General features: G+C 42.6%; 1 protein-coding gene across 8 annotated transcripts in view; it reads left to right on the top strand.

The window, feature by feature from the left end:
• KIZ (kizuna centrosomal protein) overlaps window positions 1-23,097 on the top strand; it is a 61,415-nt gene that overhangs the window by 29,362 nt on the left and 8,956 nt on the right. For all 8 annotated transcript variants that reach the window (XM_080583886.1, XM_080583884.1, XM_080583887.1 and 5 more), the window contains 4 exons: window positions 4,783-4,941; window positions 5,476-5,626; window positions 8,935-9,097; window positions 21,450-21,546. In XM_080583886.1, the coding sequence (XP_080440012.1) occupies window positions 4,783-4,941; window positions 5,476-5,626; window positions 8,935-9,097; window positions 21,450-21,546 (570 nt within the window). The remainder of the gene's footprint in view (window positions 1-4,782; window positions 4,942-5,475; window positions 5,627-8,934; window positions 9,098-21,449; window positions 21,547-23,097) is intronic.

Below are 23,097 nucleotides of genomic sequence, written 5' to 3'. Positions count from 1 at the left end.
TGAGGAGTGGTGGCTTTGGGCTGGGGAGAGAACACATACGGAGGAAAACAGCATGCTCACCCATGGAGGGTGAGGAAATACTTTTTTAGCAGTGTTTTTTTTCCGTGTTTGTTTGTATCTTCTTGATCTGTTTAGCACATCTGTTCTTCCTGTATCCATGTTCACATTGTATTAGGTGCTGATTTCAGTATCAGTCTGTTTTTTAATAGATGCCAGTTGAGCAGAAGCTAATGGGCACCAGTATACACTTGTGTAACTTCACCATTTCACATTTGCATCAGACTGTTACTTGCTATAGAAACATCATCTAATTTACATCTAAATAGCTTTTACCCAGTTTTTCTTTTGTATAACACCTGTTAATCATAACACTTCGCAGGGAAGTTGCATAGAGTGCTTGCCTTTGCTGGAGAAGTCATAGCTGAGCGGTGGTAATTTAACCTTTTGTTCTCTCTGTAGATGCTAGCGATGCCTAGTTGTTCATGAACTGATGAAAATATTATGCAATGCTCTTGAAGCCCGGCTAAATTATAAGAAAGGTTTCACTGTTTGCATTATCTGTGGAGCATGACTAAAACCAGAATGTGAAGGTTTCCTCTCACATTATGCTGAGCTGAATACCTGTTTCTCAAGGCCATGCAAGCGTGATCTCCACTTCTGTGTGTTTCTGCATAAGAGATACAAATTTTAATTTGTTTTACCTGAAAACTAAAATGCAGATAAAATTTCAGAAATGGCAGGCATGAAAGATGCTGTGGAGCGATACGTAGCCTCTACATTATTGAATTGATAACCAATTGCTTTTAAAGTCCATCTCTCCAATGTACTCGAAATTTGGTGCATGTTCCTGAGTCCTGCAAAATAACTCATGAGCTGAAGATCTTGGAGAAAACTTTCCCAGTAATTAGCAGGTAAACTTCAATTACGTAAATAACAAACTATGCAGACGGTTTTGAGGTCATTGCTCTCTCAACAGGCAAAATCCTTGTTCCAAGATAGGAAGTCCCAAGTTTTAGGTTTTTGGTGAGAGTTCCTTTCTTTCCTTACTTTAGAGACATTATTTTAGCAAGCTCTTTTTTGGAAAAAAAAAAAAGTTTGTTCCCCCAGAAGAAATGTTTGTATGTTGTATTTTACTTCAGAATTAATTTTTTTTTCCAGTCTAGTTTCAGCCTGTCTTTCCCAGCTGGAAAAAGTGATCTCGTGATAATGCTGTCAGGTGGCCAAGGAGAGGTGATGCTGCTGGGAAGGGTCTCCTGGGGCAGTCTCTGAGACTGGGTTACAGGCCACAGTGGGGTGATGCAACTGCTGTCATAGTCACTGAGGATGGGGGTTCTGCCGAATCACGGCTGTGTTGGGGTGCTGTGGGGCAGGTGTGCTGACTGGAGGCAGCATGCACGCCTCTCTCAGCTGGTGCCCTCTGCTCCAGCCCATGGTGCCTGGCAGGTACTGGTCCTACGGGGGACTTGCTGGGGCTGCCCCCAACTCTCCCTGTGGTGGGCACCTACCCCGCTGCCTCCATGTCCTTCTGGCATTCCTCAGGGCACCCAGTGCTTTATTCAAGGTCTTAAAAATGGGGAGCGGGAGGGGGGAAAGGGTCTATGAGAATTAGCGCGTGGAAAAATGATGACTATTTTAAGGCTGGTGTTGAAGGGGTGGAAAAAGGCATAGCTTATGCCTGTGCTGCTTCAGCTGCATTGAAGAGGACTTAGCACAGATGGATTGTGCATTACAAAATGTAACACATAATTCAAGCTGTCAGCTTAATCAGACTGTTTCCAGGAAGCAACCTGTAAAAGAGAAGGACCTCTTGTTTGCTGACCTCTGATCCGTAGCCTGCTGCAGATTGTCATACATTTTGTTTTTTCTTTATGTTGGTGTCCCTTCCTTCCCCTTCCCTTTTTATTATTGTATGCCTCTCGAGTGGCACCCTGGAAGGACCACCCAGGGGGAGGGAGACAATAGGAAACGAGCCAGCCGCTGAAATACAGGTTTTGTAAGACTTTGGGGGAAGAAAAAGCACTGTTTAACTGCATATGCTATCTCCCTGGTATTGTTTTGCTGATCAAATGTCTAGGAAACTCCATGCAATGCAGGGCAGCTCCTACTCAAATGCTCACTGTTGCCAAACAGTCTGATGGAAAACAAAACTTTGGCATATCTTAGCATAATTACTAACATAACATGAGCTGTGGCGCAAAGCGTTTTTCAGTTGGTAAAGCAAGGTTGGCTGTATAAATATCAGCTTCCCCACAAAAACCCATGTGTGTGGACAGGCCCCGTGGGCTGGTGGAGACCTGGGCTGGAAAGTGCCACACAAAGCGGGCAGCCTGGCCGTGGGGTGAGCAGCCACTGCACCCCCAAAGGCTTTGCCTGCTTTGTTTCAGGGTGAGGAGACCTGGTTCTGACGCAGCGCCTTGGCATTGCTGTCCTGGGCAGTGAATGGGAGTGCTGCAGAAAATGCAGGGAGGAAGAAGCTGGCATCTGGCCATCTAAGGAAAATAGTGGAGTTTTAGGAAAACAGAGAATATTTCCCAAGGTGGCATGTTGCCTTTCCCAGTTTTGTGTGCTCGTGCGCTTTTTTACAATGCATCAAAGAAAATTTGGTTCAAAAAATCAAGCTGATCTCTTTCAACCTTTTGAAACCACCTCTTAATTTACAGTGTTATTACACTGACCGTTTTTCTTAGGTGTTCTTTCCTTTTTGGCATATTCTTTTTGACTTTGAGATATCTACATTTCCCAACAGCTGGAGAGAAAAGGCTAGGGATGCAAGAACTGGCTGGCTCCTCAGCTGGGAATAAGCAGAATGTGCAGAAAAGACTTAAGTCTAAAAGAATAGTCTTTTTTTTTAAATCAGGATTTGCAACGAAGGCAAAGCTGGCTGTTGCCTGTTGTTGAGCTTCAGGACATAGCATTGGTTTGCTGTGTGCGCTTATCGTGCCTTGTCCCACCACTGTCTCTGGTTTGTGGGGAGGCCAGTTTGGCTGCAGCTCTCCTGTGCACAGGCTTTTCCTAGAACTGGTGTTGTGGTTTAACCCGGCCGGCAGCTAAGCACCACACAGCTGTTCGCTCACCCTCCACCCTCCCTCTCTGGGATGGGGAAGAGAATCAGGAAACTGAAGCCTGTGGGTTGAGATAGAGGACAGTTTATTAAGACAGGAAAATAATAATAACTAATGATGGTAATAGTACTACTACTAATAATGTGTACAAAACAAGTGATGCACAATGCAATTGCTCACCACCCGCTGACTGATGCCCAGCCTATCCCCAAGCAGCTGGCACCCCCCACCCCGGCCAGCCACCCCTATATATTGTTTAGCGTGATGTCAGATGGTATGGAATACCCCTTTGGCCAGTTTGGGTCAGCTGTCCTGGGTCTGTCCACTCCTAGCTCCTGCTGCACCCCCAGCCTGCCCGCTGGCAGGACAGAGCGAGAAGCTGAAAAGTCCTTGGCTTAGTGTAAGCACTGCTCTGCAACAATTAAAACATCAGCATGTTATCAGCGCTCTTCTCATCCTAATCCAAAACATAGCACCCCACCAGCTACTAAGAGAAAATTAACTCTATCCTAACTGAAACCAGGGCAACTGGCCTCTAAAATAGTTTCTTTTGAAAGCTGTGAGCCTCTGTACACAAAAGTGAGTGTGGATACAAATAGGAAGGCTTTGCTGGGGGTTTGTAACTCTTTTTTTCTTTCTCCAGAGCCCATCACCTGGGTTTTGCTGCTTGGAAGAGCTAAGTGAGGGTGTTTATTTTTATAACTTGCATGGCAGAAATGTGTTTAAAATGTCCCTGACAGGTTCCTGCAAGCCCTGTCTGCACTCTGCTCCCTGTTGCTTGTTTCTGGTTGCTCTGTTGCGCACCCAGCCACAGCAATCATGGGCATCTCGCTGCTGGTGACATGCACGGTGCAGATTGAGCTCTGCAGGAGCTGCCCGTCAGAGTCGGCCTCTTCATGCTCACAGTTGCATGTGGTCAGCTCACAGAGCAGCAGGCTCTTGCAGGCAAGCACCTGGGAAGCCTCCCTATGCTTCCATGGCTTCAGTGTCATTGTTGAGCTGAAATGTGGCACTCAGAATCATGTACCCAATTATTTTAACAAATGCTTGTGCCTAAACTTATTGCCTTTTGCAGCCCTGCTTTGCAGATCGTGCCTGTGAAATAAATCCTTCTTTCCATGAGGGAGAGCGTCCCCTTAAAGTGGCTAATAATGCTTTGCTGGGGTACAGAATAACAACTAGAAAAATCCTTTCTTTGAGGTAAAGGAGGAAAAAGAGTCACCAAACCCTTTATGTTAACAAAAGCGGGACCAGATAACCCAGGCTGTCACTCAATGGCAATGGGCTCCTAATTGCAAGAGCTGGGAGGAGCTTTGTGGTTTTACTTAAAATTAAATGTCAGCCTTCTTAAGCTAGGATTTTCATAAACGCTTAATTGTTGGAGGATTTCTGGGGAGTTATGAGGAAGGGTTTACAGGACTTGGCTACACAGCCCACCATTACAAATGGGTTTCAGTATCACAATTGCTTTGGCCACAGCAGATGCAGAGATGCCTGGCCAAGGTGCCGTTTCAGCTTTACCTATCGTGATGTTTCTACCCGTACCGTTTGCCTAACCAAACCCTTGCAAAGACGTGGTCATGGGCATGCTGCTTTTGGCTGTCCCACTGGTTATCCCATTAGCCAAGGGCTGTATGACAGGCCTTGCATCTACCCCTCTTCTGGCTGTCTCTCTGGTCTTCAAATAAATATGTCACATCACACCTGCTTTATTTTGCAGCTTTTGTAGTCAGGCCAGCAGCCTGAAAGAAGATGACCTTGAAGCTGGAGAAGCAGCTGTCAGTCATCAGCCGAAGGCATTGCTGCAGAGCCTGTGGGGTGGCCACCCCCTCCCTGGGAACATACTGTGTGCTGCCCGTGGGGCTGGGGAGCAGAGCAGGTACATGGGGACCAGCCTTCCCTGGAGGACTGGCATCCTCCTTTCCGTTCCCTTCTTTCCTGTGTGCATGCCACAAGGACAAATGAGAGGTGATTTTTAAGGTCTTTTTAGTGCAACAATGAAAACATTTTCCATTCTTTGTTACTTACCTTCTGCCTAGTCCCCTGTGTTAAGCAATGCTGGAGTGTTGGCGGGATCAGGCACCTCTTAGCACTGAGGAGAGCTCTGTAACTGCCTAGCATTCCTTCCAGGGCAGATGTGCCTTTGAGTTCTGTGTGTTTTATTGTTCCTGATGGCTGCCTTTGCCTGACCTGGCTTGTCACAGTCTGTCCAAGTCAAAAGTGACTTATTTGCTTTTGATGCTTTTACAAGCAAAAATAAGGAAGTGTATGCTGTGAGTTAAGGGCAAAAGGGGCTGCACGTTTTCCTACTGCATACTGACCTGCCTCTCCAGCCCCAAGCAAGGAGACGGGCAGGGTGGTTCCTGTCTGAGCACTGCAGGCTCTGAGCCTTGCCTTCGGTTGTGTTCCTTAGGCTGGACCTGCCACAGGATGTGGATGTACTGCAGGCTCCCCTGAGCAGCCCCACGTCGTTCATGGCAGGGCACTGCCCTCTGCTCACCGAAGAGGTGGTGGCGATGTTTGAAAACCTGCTGGTTTCAGGGAAGGAAGCGCCAGATGACCAGGTTGGTTTTGGTGTCCATCCGTCTGTTTGGCTCAGGTCACTTGCAGCTGCTGCTCACCACAGTTGGGCTTCACCGAGCTCCCCAATGGCTCTGTTTAGTAGAGAAAATTCCCACAGCTCAGCATCACTTGTAGCATGTTGTACATCTGTGATAACACATGCTGGGGTTTTCCAGTGCGCTTGGCAAGTTCGGTAAATGCTCACTCTTTTTCCTGCCTGGGGTTTTTAAAGAGGGAATCGTACAATGGTGCAGTGATTAGTGGGTCTTCCCCCAGTGTGCTGGCTTATTGTAGGCAGAGTGAAATAGAGAAACTGCTAAAACAGGTATTTCTTAAGGTGGGATGTTCTGCTGCAATTCTTATAACTCACATGATGTATTTGACTTTTTCCTGTCTTGCTCTTTCTGTGTTTGGAAGAAGAACCTGAATTCTCCAGAAAATGAGGTACTGGAGGCCACAGGGGCACTGAAGAACTGAGTAACCACAAAATGCATGACCAGAAATTGTTGTTTCTCAGGATCTCTGTCCCCTTTAGCATGCTTTCTTCTAGTTGACATTGGTCAACGTGGGCATTTTAATGTTCTGTAAGAACAATATAATATCTAAATCAACAGTGCTGAGAGACTTAAATTGCACCGTTTAAAGTGCAGCATGCCCTGCCTGCACCTCTAACACCACCCAGTACCTGGGTCCTGGGGAAGAACGAGCAATTAGTGCTCATTTATCAGCCCTTGAAATTGCTTGAAAGCGGATAAGAAGAGAACAGAGTTTCTGTGTGTCTCAGGACACAGGCGTAGGTACTGTAGGTACAGGTGTATTGCCCCGTGAAGCAAGCAGCCCTCTGAGGTCTTCAGAGGTACCTGCTCTACCCTTCAGATCTGTTACTGATTTAAAGAAGCTAAAGAAGCTCATGCTTGCTGTGATGCAAGTTTATCACAAGGCTTAATCGTCTGTCTTTCTCTGTGACTTAATAGCTTTTTATCAAGCATGATGGTGGTTTTTTTCCTTTTTAAAAAAGAGAAACTGAATTGTCTGGTATGCTAAATACGCAGGGGACTTTACAGATAGCAGCATGTTTGTCCTTTATAAACTTTAACGTGAAAGATTATAAGCAAACTCTACAAATTTTGTAGGAGTTATTTTTCCTTATGTACAAATGACAGGGAAAGAAAGGAAAAAGTATATACACACACATATATATGCATGTATGAACATATATGTAATACCACCAGAGCAAAAATATTTGTTAAAGTTCTTTCCTGTCTAATTTTTAATGAGAAATTAAAAAGCAGTTTAGGCTATATTTTGGTTTTAATATTTGATAGAAATAATGATAATGTTTTGGTTAATTATACCAAGATTAATTATAGCCGAGGTAACTTCTTTTTCTGTCTGTGGATTGTATTCTGCCTTAAAACATTCAGCCTATTAAAAAAGATGAACAAGGAATGTGTCCTTGCACTGGTGGCAGATAAATACTGTACATAAATTTACAATTGTATATAAAAACTTGTACCAAGTCAAATCTCAGTAACACTGGCTTTATGGGTGAATATAAGCAGTAACAATCTGCTTATTGCTACTTTTTACTATGGCCTACGTATATGCATTTAACATTTATTTTTCCATTTAAAAGAATCCATTCACTTAAGTGTAATCCCAGGATTCATTTTATGCTTTGAAACACCGTACTTCCAAGCAGGCTGCACAGAACAGTAGCAATATAAATTACTATATATATATTTATAATCTTATAATATTTTTATTATATATAATTGTGTGCAGGAACAGTTGCTTTACCATGAAGATGTATGTAATGTAGTTGTGAACTCATTAGCCATCTGTACCTGGGGTTCTTAATCATTTGTGACTTCAAAGCTTGAATTTTGGGTGAGTCTGGCTCATGTGGGGACAGTCACAGCAAGCTGGCTTCCTCGGAGTTCTTTCAGAGAAATTAGCAGAAACATGCTGCTAAATGGCAATGAATTCCCATGGTAAAGACTTCCCCATCCTACCAATAATTGAAGACTTTCATTATATTCAGAAAAGGAGACATAAAATCCCTGGTTTTTGCTGCTGAAGTAGCAGCTTGCTTTCCTTGTTTTTGTGTGGAGTCTTCCCCTATGTAAGTTCAGTAGGAAAAAAAAAAAAACACAACAACAATATATCCATTAAAGTTATTTGCTTGACACTCAAAGTTGCCATTCAGGGCTCCCAAATAAATATGGGATTATTGAAGAATGGAGGGGGTGAAATTTTCTTGAGAGTCCAAAACGGTGTTGGACTTGAAGTCACTCCAGTCTCTCAGGTAAGCATAGATAAATTAAGTTACAAAAGCTGGGATTATCTCTGAGGTGCTGGCTTACTTAGTGTTTAAAAGCTAATTTAATAATTAGATAATTAGAATAAAAAAAGTAGACTTGTAGAGTCAAATCCATGCTTTGTGACACAAAATAAAAACAAAAGAATGCCCTACAAGTTAAAAAAAAAAAAAAAACAGGAGAAAAGACAGGAAGGATGCCCCCAAAGCCTTTGCTGCTCCTTGTGGAATAATAAATGCCAGAAAGAATGTTTTCTTCTACTCTTAGAGTCTGATAAAGCAACATCCTTGGATGACAGCTGAAGAAATATTTGTGTTTTTTTAAAAAAAGCTAGCTTTTAACTTGGCTATGTTTACACTAAATTCAGCTCCCTATAAAGACGTCTGCTTCCCACCTAATTTTTTCGTAATCAAAAGTAACATTTAATTAACAGAGGTCAAAATAGTGCTGCTATGGGGATCTGCACGTGCGGACAGGAGAGAATAAACTTGATAAATGTGTAGTGATAATACAGACTAAATTCTGAATTGAGCATGAAGGAAGCTAATGATGGATCAGGTTCTTTGGCTTCAGATTCACCTACCTCGGTGATGTTTTGTTGTAGCTATTGCTGACAATATGCGTTAATTTGCCTTATTGCTGTGACTGAAATGGAGAAGGAAAGACTTTCCATTCTATCGCTGTTGTAGCGTGTGCCATCCACCCTTACATTTTGCTTACAGTGAATGCATAAGGCACAAAATAAGGACAGTTTCCAGGAAAACATAGCGGTTAAAAGAATAATTCAAAGTTTGTGTTACTTGAAGGCAGAATGCAATTGCTGGGCTAGCACTGATTTAACTCAGAGGTAATTCAACATCTAACAGAAATACCCTGGAAACAGATTACTCTGTGAAGTATAGATTAGCCTAAATGTATGTTGGAAAATGCTGCTGCTCGAGACTCAGGATAATAGGGCTGTGGTTATTTTTATTTTTTTAATACTGCAGGCTCCACCGCTGTTGAGAGAGGTCCTTCCAGAAGAAGTGTGTGGAGATAGGTCATCTATTCAGAGTAATGAATCATCTTACAGCTTGCCATCGATCCCAAATGATGGTAGGGAAATGAAGCAGGCGAAACACGCTCCCCGGCTTGATGGCACAGGAAAGCAAGGTAACAAGTGCTAAAAGGTCTGCCTGTGTGCTGCAAGTTACTGCTGTGCTCTGCTGCAAGGTACAAATGTGTTTTCCATCCAAATCTGCCAGGGACGGTTACAGCTACTGGCAAACTAATATATTTGTAATGAACTTCCAGTGATTTTTCCTAAACATCTCAATGTTGTTTGCCACTCTTGTTACTTCTTAAAATGAATACTACCTATTGTGACTGTTTTCTTTCTGTAGAAGATCAGATGTTGTGGTAATTATTGAAACAGGATCTATATGCATATATGTATTTTAAAAATGGTAGTTTAGAAATTGTGTGATATCTTAGCTGTGTTTTATTATGAAGCCAGACTGCAGAACATATTTTCCAAAGTGTGTTGATGCTAAGAAAGGTGTGCAGTGCTATTTCAGAGCTTAAAAGGTGGATGTTAGTGAAAATCCAGTTAATTTCTTTAGATAAGGAAGTAATAGATTAGTCCACTGTAATAACTGGTGATGGCAACTTGCTCAGCCTGCTCTCATAGCATACCTTACATCAAAGTCCAGAAGAGACAGGCAATTAAGTTGCAATGCTCTTTACACAGCAAATGTAAACAAACTGATTTAGGCCTTCTAAATCTATGCCACTTTTATCTGTGGAGGAGATGGGGACTTTGATTTAAACTAATTTTCAGTGGTTGGTATGATCTATGCTGTCGCTGTTGGGCTGCTGGACGAGATCGCAGAATTACTGTTGGCTGTTTGTTTCTGAAATCCCATTGGGTCTTAAATTATTTAAGACATTTGGTTAGCTTTTCGTTTTTCTCTGGGAGCTACAGAGACACAGCAGTGCTGCATTCGAGTAAAGTTCACAGTAGGCGCCTCTTTTAAGAACGGTAATGGATAGTTTAGATCAATAAACAGGAGATAACAAAAGTGAGAAATTAAAGGGAGTAGGGCTTAAAAGAAAACAAACCAGTCTGATCGCCACCACTTTGAAATGTGTTTCATTATGGTGTGTTCACATACAGAAGTCACAAGCTGGTGTGAAGATGAGAGCCAGGAAGAAAGCGTGATAAAAAAGATTCCTATTACAGGTAGAAGTAATGGCTGCATATTAACCTCAAATACAGTATTCAACTTTATTATATAATCAAAACGTGGCATTTTAGGGGCTTGGGTCCACTAATAGTGAGTAAATTCAACTACTACGTACCGAGCACAAAGATTAAATGCAAAATCATAAGATCATAAAGTACACGCTCATGTTAATGTAAACCAAGATGGAAAATAACAGTGCCTATTTAATTCCTTGTAATCATGTTACACATTTAAACCATGTGAATATCCCGTCATTTAGCCTTTCAGGTCCTAGTATCAGTGTTACAAAGGTCAGTCTCCGTGGGGAAGATCCAGTAATTATACGGCAAACTACAGATGTTTCTGATTTGATTCTTTTCTTTTCTCTAGTAATTGAATGTGTATCATTAGAATAAGCGCAGGGAAAAATCCCGCTAGACAGGAAGCTGTGCTTTTGCCTCTGTTACAAAAGCTGCCTGATAACACCAAATTTTTAGCAATAAGGTTTTATCAAACCGTGTTCAGATCTCCCTGCAGCAGATGCATTAGGCTTGCTTAGGATCCTGTGATGCTGTTGCTTTTCAGTTGTGAAGTATCAATAACGCATTAGTATTCAGGGCAGAGCTCTTCTCAATAAGTCTCAATTTTCTTTTGCCTGATTTTGCAAGGTGGTGGGCTGCTTCGTTATAAATTTTGATGTTTGGCTAAATATTTATTTATGCAGGTGTGTACTCTGACAAAAAGGTGCGAGGGCATCTGTTGCATTTGCTGTTCTTGTCTGCTCTTTTATGGCTTAAAAATAGCCTGTCTTTCTGAGTGCAATTCATTTCTCTATAGAGATTTTCCTCTGCTGCTTTTTGAGCCTCATTTGCAGCTGAAATACAAAAATTTGCTTCTTGTATTCCCGAATTATACTGCAGCAATAATATTCCTATGTTTGCCACATAAAAGTTAGATTTTTTTTGAGGTTTTGAGAGTAGAATGCTTTCCTTTTTCCTGCTGCTTAAAATGTCCTTCACTTGCACACGGCAATGTATTTCAGAATGTAACCGGCACTGACTTTTTTTTCTCAGACGAATTAAAAGCACACAAATTACAAGCCACTTAAATGTTTTTCATGAAATAAATCACACTTGTCATTTGAAAATTCATCTAAAATTTTGCAGATTTTGTGATAGGTTTAATTTTCTTTGTAATTTAAAAGGATTCAGATTTGAGGATTGCAGTTCAAGCATCATAATCTGTAGACAGTGCTGACCAGAATGATGTAAAGAATGGTGGCTTCCTCCAACTAATGACACCATGGATTTTCTTAATTTGTTGTTTTTTTTCTAAGGAGAATGCAAGCTCATGAATGTGTGTAGTTCCCAAGGCTTCTAGTTTGTTTCTCACCCATGCTAGATTTTAGGATATATCAGGACTCTTCTTAGCTATGAAGCCCGGCAGATTTTGCATACAAATGTGTCAGGGAGTTGTCCATTGCAGTTTTGCTGCTGGGGAACCAGATGGTGTGCTGGCTTCTGGTCTGGGTTGCAGCTAGTCAAAAGCTGAACTGAGTGGACATCCCCTCTCCCTTATCTATCCCATAGCTTTCTCACCAAATGGACCTGCAAATACTAATACTTCCCATTTGTAAAAATGCTGAGAAAATCATACTTCAGATTAGAACACCAAGAACAGTAACTTAAGTTAAAGCAGATTCAGAAGGAAGGGATTTTTTATTTACTTCTGTTGTCGCAGCATGTTTGCAGTGGCCTGTGTTCTCATTGTGTCTAAGGGTTAGGCTTTTCATATCTCACTTGAAAGCAAGGTCTCCCTTTCAGCTGCAATTCATCTTCAGTCCATGATCTTCTCCAGGCTTCTCATTCTCTTCCGTCTCCTTGCTCTTCTAGCCTGTCACTCTCTGCTTTTTGCTCATCATTACGTGCTGCAGACTAGCCCTGGAGCACTGAAATTGTTCAGTGCCCAAAATAGAGGCAGTATCTCTGCACCTTGCTTCTTGGGCTTAAATGACTTTTCTGAGGGTTTGGTTTTCTCTTTTTAGATAGGTTGATATTTAATGTCAGTTAAATACATGACCGTTTTGTTGTACAATTATTTTCTAAGCTTACTGGTTACATTTTTTTTTCCCCAGTACCTACTGCATTCTTCAAGGGCTTTAAGTTTGGATTTAAACATTGGAAGCATTGAGGCTTTGGGGTTTTGATGGACTTCATTGTGAGAGCTGAGTGGATGTACTTCCAAAGGGAAGGAGCAGCTGTGGAGACCAGTGAGCACCTCTCAGGTGTCATTGGTGGGCAGCTCGGATGGGGAGTCCTCTGCCTTCGTGTGTGCTATATCTCTTCTGGAGATTTTGCCTCTCTTCCTTTCACTAGCACTTCTCTCAACAGTAGACTTCTTTTTGTCCTGTGTTTTTTTTTCATTCAAGGCCGTGGCCAGAGCAGTAGCACCAGTGTGCCGCTGGCTCGGCACTGGGATATGTGCTGTGAGTCTGGCTGTGCTGCAGTTGCTGCTAGCCTTACTTGACTGAAGGGCTGCTGAAGTTATGGAAGTGGCCCTTGACCTGTCCTGGTCTTTCATATGAGTAGCTCTTGTGTCTAATATGCATATCAAGAGATACTTCCTTTACCTTTGAGTAATCCCGGAGATAGGAAAAAAAAAAAAAATGGGGGAAGCTGAGAGACTGCCATTCTTGTTAGGGAAATGGGCAGCTGCCTGTGATGGGAAAGCTGCAGGGCCATGCGTGTCTCGGCTCAGCAGGAGCGTCTCATCGTCCTGCAAGGACAGGCAGGTGCTGGCTAGGAGGGTGCTGGGGTGTGAGGAGGGAGTGGGCACCTTGGGTCCTCTGGTGCATCGCCAGCAGAAACCAAAGGATTTTAATCCCTGTTTCTGACAACAAAATGCTTTACCGGCTCTGCAGCAATCAGGGCATCCCATGCCTTTCGGTGAGCTTCCAAAGTCTCTGTTTCAGAAGAAAGCACCACACAAAGTTCTCTGCCTGGCTGATCCAGCAGCACTGGGTGGTGTCTCTCCCCTTTTCTTCTATTCCCATGTGAAGTCTGTGGTACCTTGCAGAAGGCTGTGTTGTGCTAACTGACCTTAAAAGGACTTTATTTTGTGTAAGGTACCACTCAGCTTAAGTAAGGCTATTGGTATCACCCACAGAGGGGAGAACTTGAGATTTTATTAATAGCAACCTCATTTTTACAAGGTTCTGTGAGAATAGAGGAGTATATGTGGGTTCATTCTAGTTCTCTTCCTGGATGCTTTGTTTTTTATCTTGGAAAGATATGTAGAAGAAGTTAAGTGTTCAACTTTTCTGTTATTTCTGAGATAGGTGAATAATGGGAGATAAAAAAAAATCACTTTTTTGGTTTTGCGGATGACTTTAAAAGTCTCGTGAGTAGGAAACTGCTGGTTTTATTGAATCACAGAATCACAGAATCGTCTAGGTTGGAAGAGACCTCCAAGATCATCTACTCCAACCTCTGTCCGAACACTAGCAAGACCTCCACTAAACCATATCACTAAGGGCTACATCTAAATGTCTTTTAAAGATCTCCAGGGATGGCGACTCAACCACCTCCCTGGGCAGTCCATTCCAATGCCTAACAACCCTTTCAGTAAAGAAGTTCTTCCTAACATCCAACCTAAACCTCCCCTGGCGCAACTTTAGCCCATTCCCCCTTGTCCTGTCACCAGGCACGTGGGAGAATAGACCAACCCCCACCCCTCTACAGCCTCCTTTAAGGTACCTATAGAGAGCGATGAGGTCACCCCTGAGCCTCCTCTTCTCCAGGCTAAACAACCCCAGCTCCCTCAGCTGCTCCTCGTAAGACTTGTTCTCCAGACCCCTCACCAGCTTCTTTGCCCTTCTCTGGACTCTCTCAAGCACCTCCGTGTCCTTCTTGTAGCAAGGGGCCCAAAACTGAACACAGTACTCGAGGTGCGGCCTCACCAGAGCCGAGTACAGGGGCACAATCACCTCCCTAGACCTGCTGGCCACACTGCTTCTTATACAGGCCAGGATGCTGTTGGCCTTCTTGGCCACCCGAACACACTGCTGGCTCATATTCAGCTGCCTATCAACCAGTATTCCCAGGTCCTTCTCTGCCATGCAGCTTTCCAACCACTCATCTCCCAGCCTGTAGCGCTGCTTGGGGTTGTTACGCCCCAGGTGCAGGACCTGGCACTTGGCCTTGTTGAACTTCATACAGTTGACCTCAGCCCATCGGTCCAGCCTATCCAGATCCTCCTGCAGAGCCTTCCTTCCCTCGAGCAGATCGACACACGCACCTAACTTGGTGTCATCTGCAAACTTACTGAGGGTGCACTCGATCCCCTCATCCAGGTCATCGATAAAGATATTAAAGAGGACTGGCCCCAGCACTGAGCCCTGGGGGACTGCACTAGTAACCGGCCTCCAACTGGATTTGGCTCCATTCACCACAACTCTTTGGGCCTGGCCATCCAGCCAGTTTTTAACCCAACAAAGCGTACGCCAGTCCAAGCCACGAGCAGCCAGTTTCTTGAGGAGAATGTTGTGGGAGACGGTGTCAAAGGCCTTACTGAAGTCAAGGTAGATCACATCCACAGCCTTCCCCTCATCCACCAAGCGCGTCACTTGGTCATAGAAGGAGATCAGGTTCGTCAAGCAGGACCTGCCTTTCATAAACCCATGCTGACTGGGCCTGATCGTCTGGTTGCCCTGCAAGTGCCGCGTGATGACATTCAAGATAATCTGCTCCATGAGCTTCCCTGGCACTGAGGTCAAGCTAACAGGCCTATAGTTTCCTGGGTCTACCCTCCGGCCCTTCTTGTAGGTGGGCGTCACGTTTGCTAGCCGCCAGTCGACTGGGACCTCCCCTGATAGCCAGGACAGCCGATAAAAAATGGAAAGCGTCTTGGCCAGCTCCTCCGCCAGTTCGCTCAGTACCCTCGGGTGGATCCCATCCGGCCCCATCGACTTGCGTACATCCAAGTGCTGTAGCAGGTCGCCAACCATTTCCTCACGGACAGCGAGGGCCACATCCTGTTCCCCATCCCCTTCCACCAGCTCAGGGTACCAGGTATCCAGAGAACGAAGGGCAGGCTTGTTAAATCTTTAACAAAAACAGATTGTCTCCATACCTTTCATTTATGTCTTTGATTTAAATAGATGCTATAGTTAAAAGCATTAGAATAAAAATGGCATTACTTCTCTACTCATCAGGCTTTCATGATGCCTTGGATGTCATGTTCCATCTCCTTTCCAGGTAGAAAATCTCACTTAGAAACAAGGAGGAAAAACCCTCCTAAGAATTTAAAAAAAAAACAAAAACAAACAAACAAAAAAACACAACCTTTTATATAGCGTAAAAAGCCATGAAAAGGCACAAATCCAATTCTGTTTGCCTTTTTAGGTCACCTTTAATGAGCCAGTAATCCTGCCAACACTTTTCCTATGCCCAAGCATCCTTCCTACTTTGAGCTTGAAGTTAAAAGGTTCCTGAGGTTCTACTCAGAGTGTGCTAATAGAGGCATTCAGAAGTCTACCCTACTTTTTGCTTCATTTGATATCAATTCACTAGAAACTACTGGGGGGGGAGGGAAGGTCACCTGTACATGATTAGTAACTGTTGGTTTGTTGTGATCTGATGGAAGTACACTGGGACAATGTAAAATTGCACATTTTGTTTAAATTAGTTCAAGTTACACTCTCCAGTAGGTGATATTTTACAGTGCTTAACGTGAAGAAGTTCTGGAAAGACATCCAAGGCCTTTTTTAGTTGTCAATTCAGTGTGAGAAATCTTGGTCACTCTTTAAATGGAGACAGCAACTTTTAGCTAAGTGTTCTCACTGGGATGGCGTGCTCCACTGGGATTCCCTGAGTCCTTTGGTCATCAGACTTCTCTGTTCTTGAGAGGGCAGCATCATGTCTTGGTGTATTATTATGCTAAGAGTACTCTTTTCTTCATTCAAAGGAAAGGGGAATATTTGTTGGTATTTGACCTATTACTGGATACTGGCTCCTGCGCTGTTCGGCTCAGCTCTTAATTTGGAAATCTTTCATCTATATGCTCATCCCTCTGTTGTATCCTATCAGAAGAGCACATCCTCCCATCAGATTTGCAGGTAGCCCTTATCCTCTCCCTGTACCTAAGTTTTCTGCTTTATCGCAGGGGAAATCAGCACGTATAAAAGCATGTGTACGGACGACTCAAACCTCTGGTCCCAAGGCAGAGGTGTGCACAGTTGCTGTTTGTGTTCTGGCAGTGGCACGGCAGCTGATTTCCCAAGTTCAATCCCGGATGGCTCTTTGTGGATAATCAGCAAGTGCAGTAATTAGTGTTAACGTGGTGGAGGAGGCTGTTCAGATTTGAAGTTCCTATGGGCAGGAGCTATTGTTAGTTCCCTATTTTTGTGCCACAGCTAGCAGTGTGGCAGCCCAGACTGACCAGCACTTCTGAATGTGAATGCAATAAATATTGCCAAGGTAACTAAAACTACACAGCTTGCAGGCTCAACTGATCCAGATAACTTTCCTTTCAAGGCATTATTAACTTTGAAGTCTAGTGACAGCTGAAATACTTGAGCTGCTAACTATTTTATTGTTGATAAAGGTACACAAAAAACAGCAAAGTTCCTTTTTGTGGATATTCTCACTTGTGTATGAGAGAGATGTAGATATGTGGGTTAAGCTTGCAAAGGCACCGGGGTCTTTTGCCACCCAGCTACCTCTGTTTGCATATGGGGTTATTGATTATTATTGGAAATAATGTTTGATAGCTGTAGCTTTTAATTGCCATTCAGAGTGCCCTTGTTCCTCTCCCAGTAGAGCAATGCCTACTTGTACTGCTTGCTTAAGTGCTTTGTTGCTTAGGTCACAGATCTCAGTTTTGCTCATGGACTGTATAGGTTGCATGTGAGCCTTGGGATGAATACAGTAGTACTCCTGTTCTCCCAGTTTGCATTGTAAAAAACAGCAACTTTGGGAATTGCTTGTACTGCTCCCATTTACAGATGTGCCAAGTCAAATGTTCTGTTGTTATCAACAACCTCTTCAGTGTTTGTAATGACTTTCCCTCCAGTGAAGGGTTTTAAGTGTAACAGAGGAATAGATGCTGGTTTTGATGGCTAAAAGGTGTGTGCTTTTTTCTCGCTGAGAGATAATACAATCAGCAAGATATAAAAGTTGAAAGTGGTAGGCCAAGCGCATCACCTTTTTTTGTCACTGAGATGTTTAACTATAAATTGATGAACACTGGCACCTAGGCCATAGGGCGATACATGGAAGGGGAAAACGTATCTTCCATATTCTGCACTGGTACAGTACGTTCTGGGTCAAAGATCGTTTTAACTGTTGCACAGAACAAAATGGTAGTGGTTCATTATGCAACTGTGGCAGTTTTTCCTGGAACTGGAGGGCTAATGAAGAAAAGTACACCAATTTTGTCTGGAACAGATTCATAAAAGCTGACATGAAAGCTGTTCGGACCTATGCAGACTGTGCAATTAATTCGAAGTTGAAAAGTGTAGAGTGTTTTTTAATTAAAAGTGGTATCTCAGATCCTTTGCTAATTCTGAGTGGAGGGAAGAATACACTGGGGGAAACAGTGTGAGGAGAGCTGTGTCATCTGTGGCAAAACAGCTTCCATTTTCCTGCAGTATTGCTCAGACAACTGGATTAAGAATTTACTTTTCATTATTAACATCCCAATTTGAGTTTAAAGGCTGAGTTTTATCAAGCTTCCTCAGTTGTGTCTGTGCAGTAGGCACTGGCTGTTCATACAGCAAAGGCTCAAAATGCCAGGTTTTTAACGTGGAGCTGGAGATCTCCAAAAGGCTTCCTCACCATTGAAATTGGCTAAAAGAACTCTTAAGTGATGCTTCTTGCCACTGATGTGAGCTTGTCCATGGTGTCCTATGTCCTTTGTGTCCTATGGAGCTAATGGTTGCTGCTGGGCTCTAAACCAGTATATTTTTTGCTTCTTTTCCACTCAGTGCATCTTTCTTACCAGGGCAATAGCGTTCTGTTCTGTGCTTGGGGACAAGGTGTGTGTGCTGGGGAAAAAAAAAAGACAAAACAAAGCAACCTCCCCCCTATAAATGTACTGTTTTGAATTTGGTAGTAATTTGTGTTTAGTCTGAAATATGGTGGGCTTTATGAAGGAAAATACCCTGATCTGCACAATGTGGTTCTATCCAGAGTGAAGAAAAGTGCTTCAACACTTTCTCTCTTAACAGTCTATTTCTTGTATCTTCTGTTTCCTGCCCTGCACATTGCCCCAATTGCTTGTGCTTAACCACCACGGTAAATGAAGTATTGCAGGACAGCCAGGTTGGTTATTTTTGTCATAAGTACTGCACGTCTGCAATCAAGACTGTTTTCTTCTGTTAACTTACAATGCAGACACATTGTTAAAGGCATGGGGATTAGGCAGATGAGTGGGGTAAGATGAGGTAGGAGTGAGATGGTTGCTTGGTGCGCAAAGTAGTTACTGTGCACTAACTGCTTAAACATCATCAGATGCTTCATGGGCATAGCAACACAGCTGGATCACCCGGGCTGTCTTTAAAAGTAAGCTGGTGGGTTTGTGAGTGCCTGGAAGGATCATCCGGTGATGTAGGGTGCATAGCATGTAAGCAAGCGCAAAGATGCTCAAGGGGAATGATCGGACTAATTGGCAAGGACATCTGGTGTAACTAAAGCAGAAGAGGGGATCGATAGCCTAGCATTGTATTATAATTGACAAGTAGGGCAAAGCTGGGCTCTGAAGGGTCTCAAAGGTGAAGAACAAGTAGTTTGTGCTACTGTTTGATGTAGTGGAGGAAGGAGAGCCAGTGGAGGCACAGAAGGCATGGTGAATGGTCTTTTGAGGCTGGTGTGCATGCTGAGCTTCAAGACGAGAGTGGCCTGCCTTGAGTTTTAGCAGAGGTGGCAAAGACGTGGGCTGGAAGTGCCGCTGGGAAAGGTGTGGTGGGTACATCCAGATCAGAGATGGGCTCTGTGTTACAGAGGGATGGGATGAGTGTCCAACAAGAATGGAGAAAGCCTGGCAGAGGACCAATGGGGAAGGCTCATACAAGGAGGAGACAGGTGTTGGTATCTGGTTTCTGGAGCTCTTGTTAAGCACAACAATGAGAAACTAGGACATGCAGCACGAAAATAGATTGGAGTGGAGGGGCACGCCCAAGTTGCTTGTGCATCGTTGGCACCTCCTTGGGTTTGTAGATACACCCCTGATGCAGAATGGGTAATGATGTGAGCCATGGGTGGAGATGCAGGGGGAGTCCCTCACCTCAGGGAAGGAACGAGCAGAAGGGCCACTGCTGGGTGAGAGCTGGAGGGATCAGGATAGCTAGCAGAGGACCCCTCTTCCTCTATCCTTTGCTTGTTTGCTCCAGAGAGATACAGAGGTTGCAGGTCTGTTACCTGTCACTTCTGTGGCATTAAAACCATGCTGGTACTACCCTAGATGTTCATCTCCCTCTTGGAGTGCAGTGAGCTTGTCTTAGGAGCAAGCCATGAACTTGCTGAAGCCAAGCATGAGAGCATGCACAAGTGGGTTTTGAATACTTGCACAGTCCACTGCCCATGCCATTTTGTTAGCTGGGCACACCTCGCTTTATGCAAGACGTTGTCGAGGCAATGAGGAATGTTCCTCCCAAAGTAAACCCAGCTCTACACCCAGGCAAGACGTGAGCATGTAATTTCAGCTGCTTGTGCGTTGTACTTTGAACAGTGCATGAGAAGCCCTGAAAAATACACTTCTGTTAAGTGTTTTACTGCTGGAGTGAAAAACAATTTCAAGGAGTTCTGAAATGATTACATTGAAATAGATCTTTTTCTTTTTTCTCTTTACTTTCTGAAAGTAATGTGCAAACAAGCACAAATATTAATTTCTTTATGGTCAGTGGTTTCTCGCTGTGTGCTCACAGCACTTGGTCTGCAGCTCTGAGCTACTGGCACGCTTGCATCTGGGAAATCCTCCATATTCAGAGCTTGTTTATAATGTCTTGGGGTGGAGGGGAATACTGAAATTATACACAGGTGTATAAAAGTTTTGTTGTGTCCTAATTCTAATTAGCAGTACAAAGTAGCCTTTTAAAGTGAGATTTATACTTGAGTGTCATGTTCTTTGGAAAGTATGAAAATGAGCAATTGTACCATTCCAATGAATAAATTTACTCTATTTACTTTTTAAAAATCAATCAATCTGTACAGAACGGAAACAAGATGCAGGGAGGAAATAAAGGAAGGCATGGATAAAAGATTTTGAAATAGTGGGTTGTTTGGCTGTTAAGTCCTAAAGATCATAAGATTTGTGTTTCCCTAATGCAGCTTTCTATTTAAAAGGGAATGGTTGAAAAAGATGTTGTCTTTTAATGTTACTTAATACATTAATACATATTAATATATTTAAGGAGAAGAAGAATAAAAATATCCCTTCTTCCTTATTAAGGAAAGTAAATAAGAACTAAAGGATAAAAAGGAAAAGAAAATTAAGTTTTGCTTAAAGTTGATGTGATAGAATACAATTCTTAATGTCAATGTACTTTTTTCTAATATGAGTTAAAATATGCTAAAGTTTCACAAAAAATCATCAGATAACTTAAGTGATTAAGGAGTCTTGTTTTCTATATTTTTAACTCATTTTTACCTAATCTTGAGCAAAATATCTTGAGGCACATACTGTAACTGTGTAGTGGTTCCTCCTCTCTAAACTCTCTCAGCAATCTGGCAGCGTGGCCATTGCATGTCTACTTTTCAAAATAACAAGGGGTGCTTGCTCAGAATGGCATGTTGTAAGGTCTGACTGTTTTTCAAAAAAAAATAAAATAAAATAAAACTAACTGGAACAGAGGTAGAATCTAGACATAGGTACCTGTTTTTCCTCTCCAGCATGACAAAGACCAAATGTGATGTGGAGCCCCTCTGGGTTGAATGTGGTGTGGGGTAAATGATCCTTAAAGAGCCTGCTATGGCAAGGGGCTTGTGGCTTCTGGCCCAGGAGCAAGGACTTCTGTCTGTCTGTCCAGTCGTGGCAGGAGCGCCTGGCCCAGGCAGTGTGTGCAACATGCAGCTGGTGCAAAGACAACTGAGGGTAGCTCGAAGAGGAAAATGAAGTGAAAATATTGCTGTGTGCTTTTCTAAATACTCATCTGGGTTTCACTGATAGATGTTGCAAGGAATGTAGATGAGTTTTTTGATGTATTGTGCAGTCTGCAAAAATACCATCAGAATAACACCTCACTGCAGCGGATGTATGGCTTCAGACGTATTTGAAAAATTATATTTTGTGTTTTTACTTAACAGGTTGCGATATTGGTAATGATAGTTCCAAAACAAAAGAAAGCCAAGAAATATGTTCAGAAAGGAGTTCATCCAGTGAAAGAAGTGGTGACCTCTCAAGGTAAAGTTGTTAAATCCTTTAACATTTGAAATGTTGCAGTAGAATGAGAGATGCTGGTAGAATGTGACTGAATTTCTGATTATTTTTTTTACGTGATCTAGGGTTAAGGTTTGTATTTAGGTTTGTCTAATGAAACAACTTAAACTCTGATACACCTTAGAAAATATTTGCACCAAAGCCAAGTATTGTTTTGCAGCTGTTGTCTTCTCATTTTAAGACTCAATTGACATCTCAGTGAACCACAAATTAGCGTGTACAGCTGCTCTCAGTAGGGCTACTCAGAGGCCAGACAATAGAAGTTGTCAGGAAAAGGGCAGACAGAAAACATAAAGTCTTCAAGAAATAAAGTAGTGGGTTTCTTCTTGATGTAGCTGAGATGTAAACTAGCTGTAACTGGATAACACTTTTCACAGTCTATAGGTTGTTTTTTTTTTCCCCAGTTATTTTTGGGATATTTACAACATATCTGTCTTGCTTTCTGACCGAGTAGGTTTAATTAATGGCCTTCTGTTTACTCAAAGAACGCAGTTTTTCTTTTTTTTATTCTTAGCAAAACCAAACAAAAAACACTTCTGTGCTTTTTTAATGCAGCACTTTGCTATTGGTCCCTGAGCAGTTCTGTTAGATGTCCCCTGTATTCTTCATTGGCATGTAATGGTAATCAAACAGCAACAATCAAATTAGTGGTCAAGCAGCAGCAGCGGAAAATAAGATATAACACAGCCATCTCATGAAATATTGACTTGGCTTTAGATTCTTATCTGCTATTATTAGAACTGCCCAGCAAGCGGGTTCTGCTGTTGTGTGGCTCCTTGGCTGAAGATGGCCATTAATAGCACTCAGGAAAAGACTTTAAAGCATCCTGATAAATTTTTAACTCATTGTGCTAATAAGACATTGATATCTTTCTGTAGCTTCTTTGTATTGTTATTGATGAGACCAGTTTTCTTATAGAAGACTATTCTGCCTTTACAAGTTTTGTTCTGTATTTTCTGTTAAAAACCGTAATCTTCCTGCAATTCTTTACTACAGTAAATAAAGACAAGCTGTAATAGTGTATTGATTATTGATGAAGGACATTCATGCTTTTGTTTAGGACTAATTCTCATGATTCAAGCTTTTCTTTTTTAATACTTTATGGAACTTAGTTTTGATTGAGAGTGATGCTCCAAATAATACCAAATGTTATGAAATTCAAGGGTACTCCTGTAGATGAATTTTTAATGTTAAATTTTAGTCATTCACTGAAGCCCAGCACAGCAGGAAGAGAAGGATTGGGCCTTGGGGAACTTGCTTACAGGATCACTATTAAGTACCTATGTTAAATACATATAATTAAAAATGTACTATTTAAAGTTTCCAAGCTTTTTTTAACCTTTGGTACTGCTTTGCTCGCTAGTAATGTTTGGCAGCTTCTGTGTTTTTCAGATGCTGTTCATAAGACACTTTTTTAGTGTTTTTTTTAATTCTTATTTGTGATGGATTTAAAATTCACTCTGCCCTATAATTTCATGCCTCTCACTGCTGGGAAGCAAGCGCACTTGAGGCACT

This window comes from Anser brachyrhynchus (assembly GCF_964034855.1).
Source record: "Anser brachyrhynchus genome assembly, chromosome: 3".
Lineage (NCBI taxonomy): Eukaryota > Metazoa > Chordata > Aves > Anseriformes > Anatidae > Anser > Anser brachyrhynchus.
The sequence above is the reverse complement of the archived record's forward strand: the minus strand, read 5'-3'. Positions and strand labels throughout refer to the sequence as shown.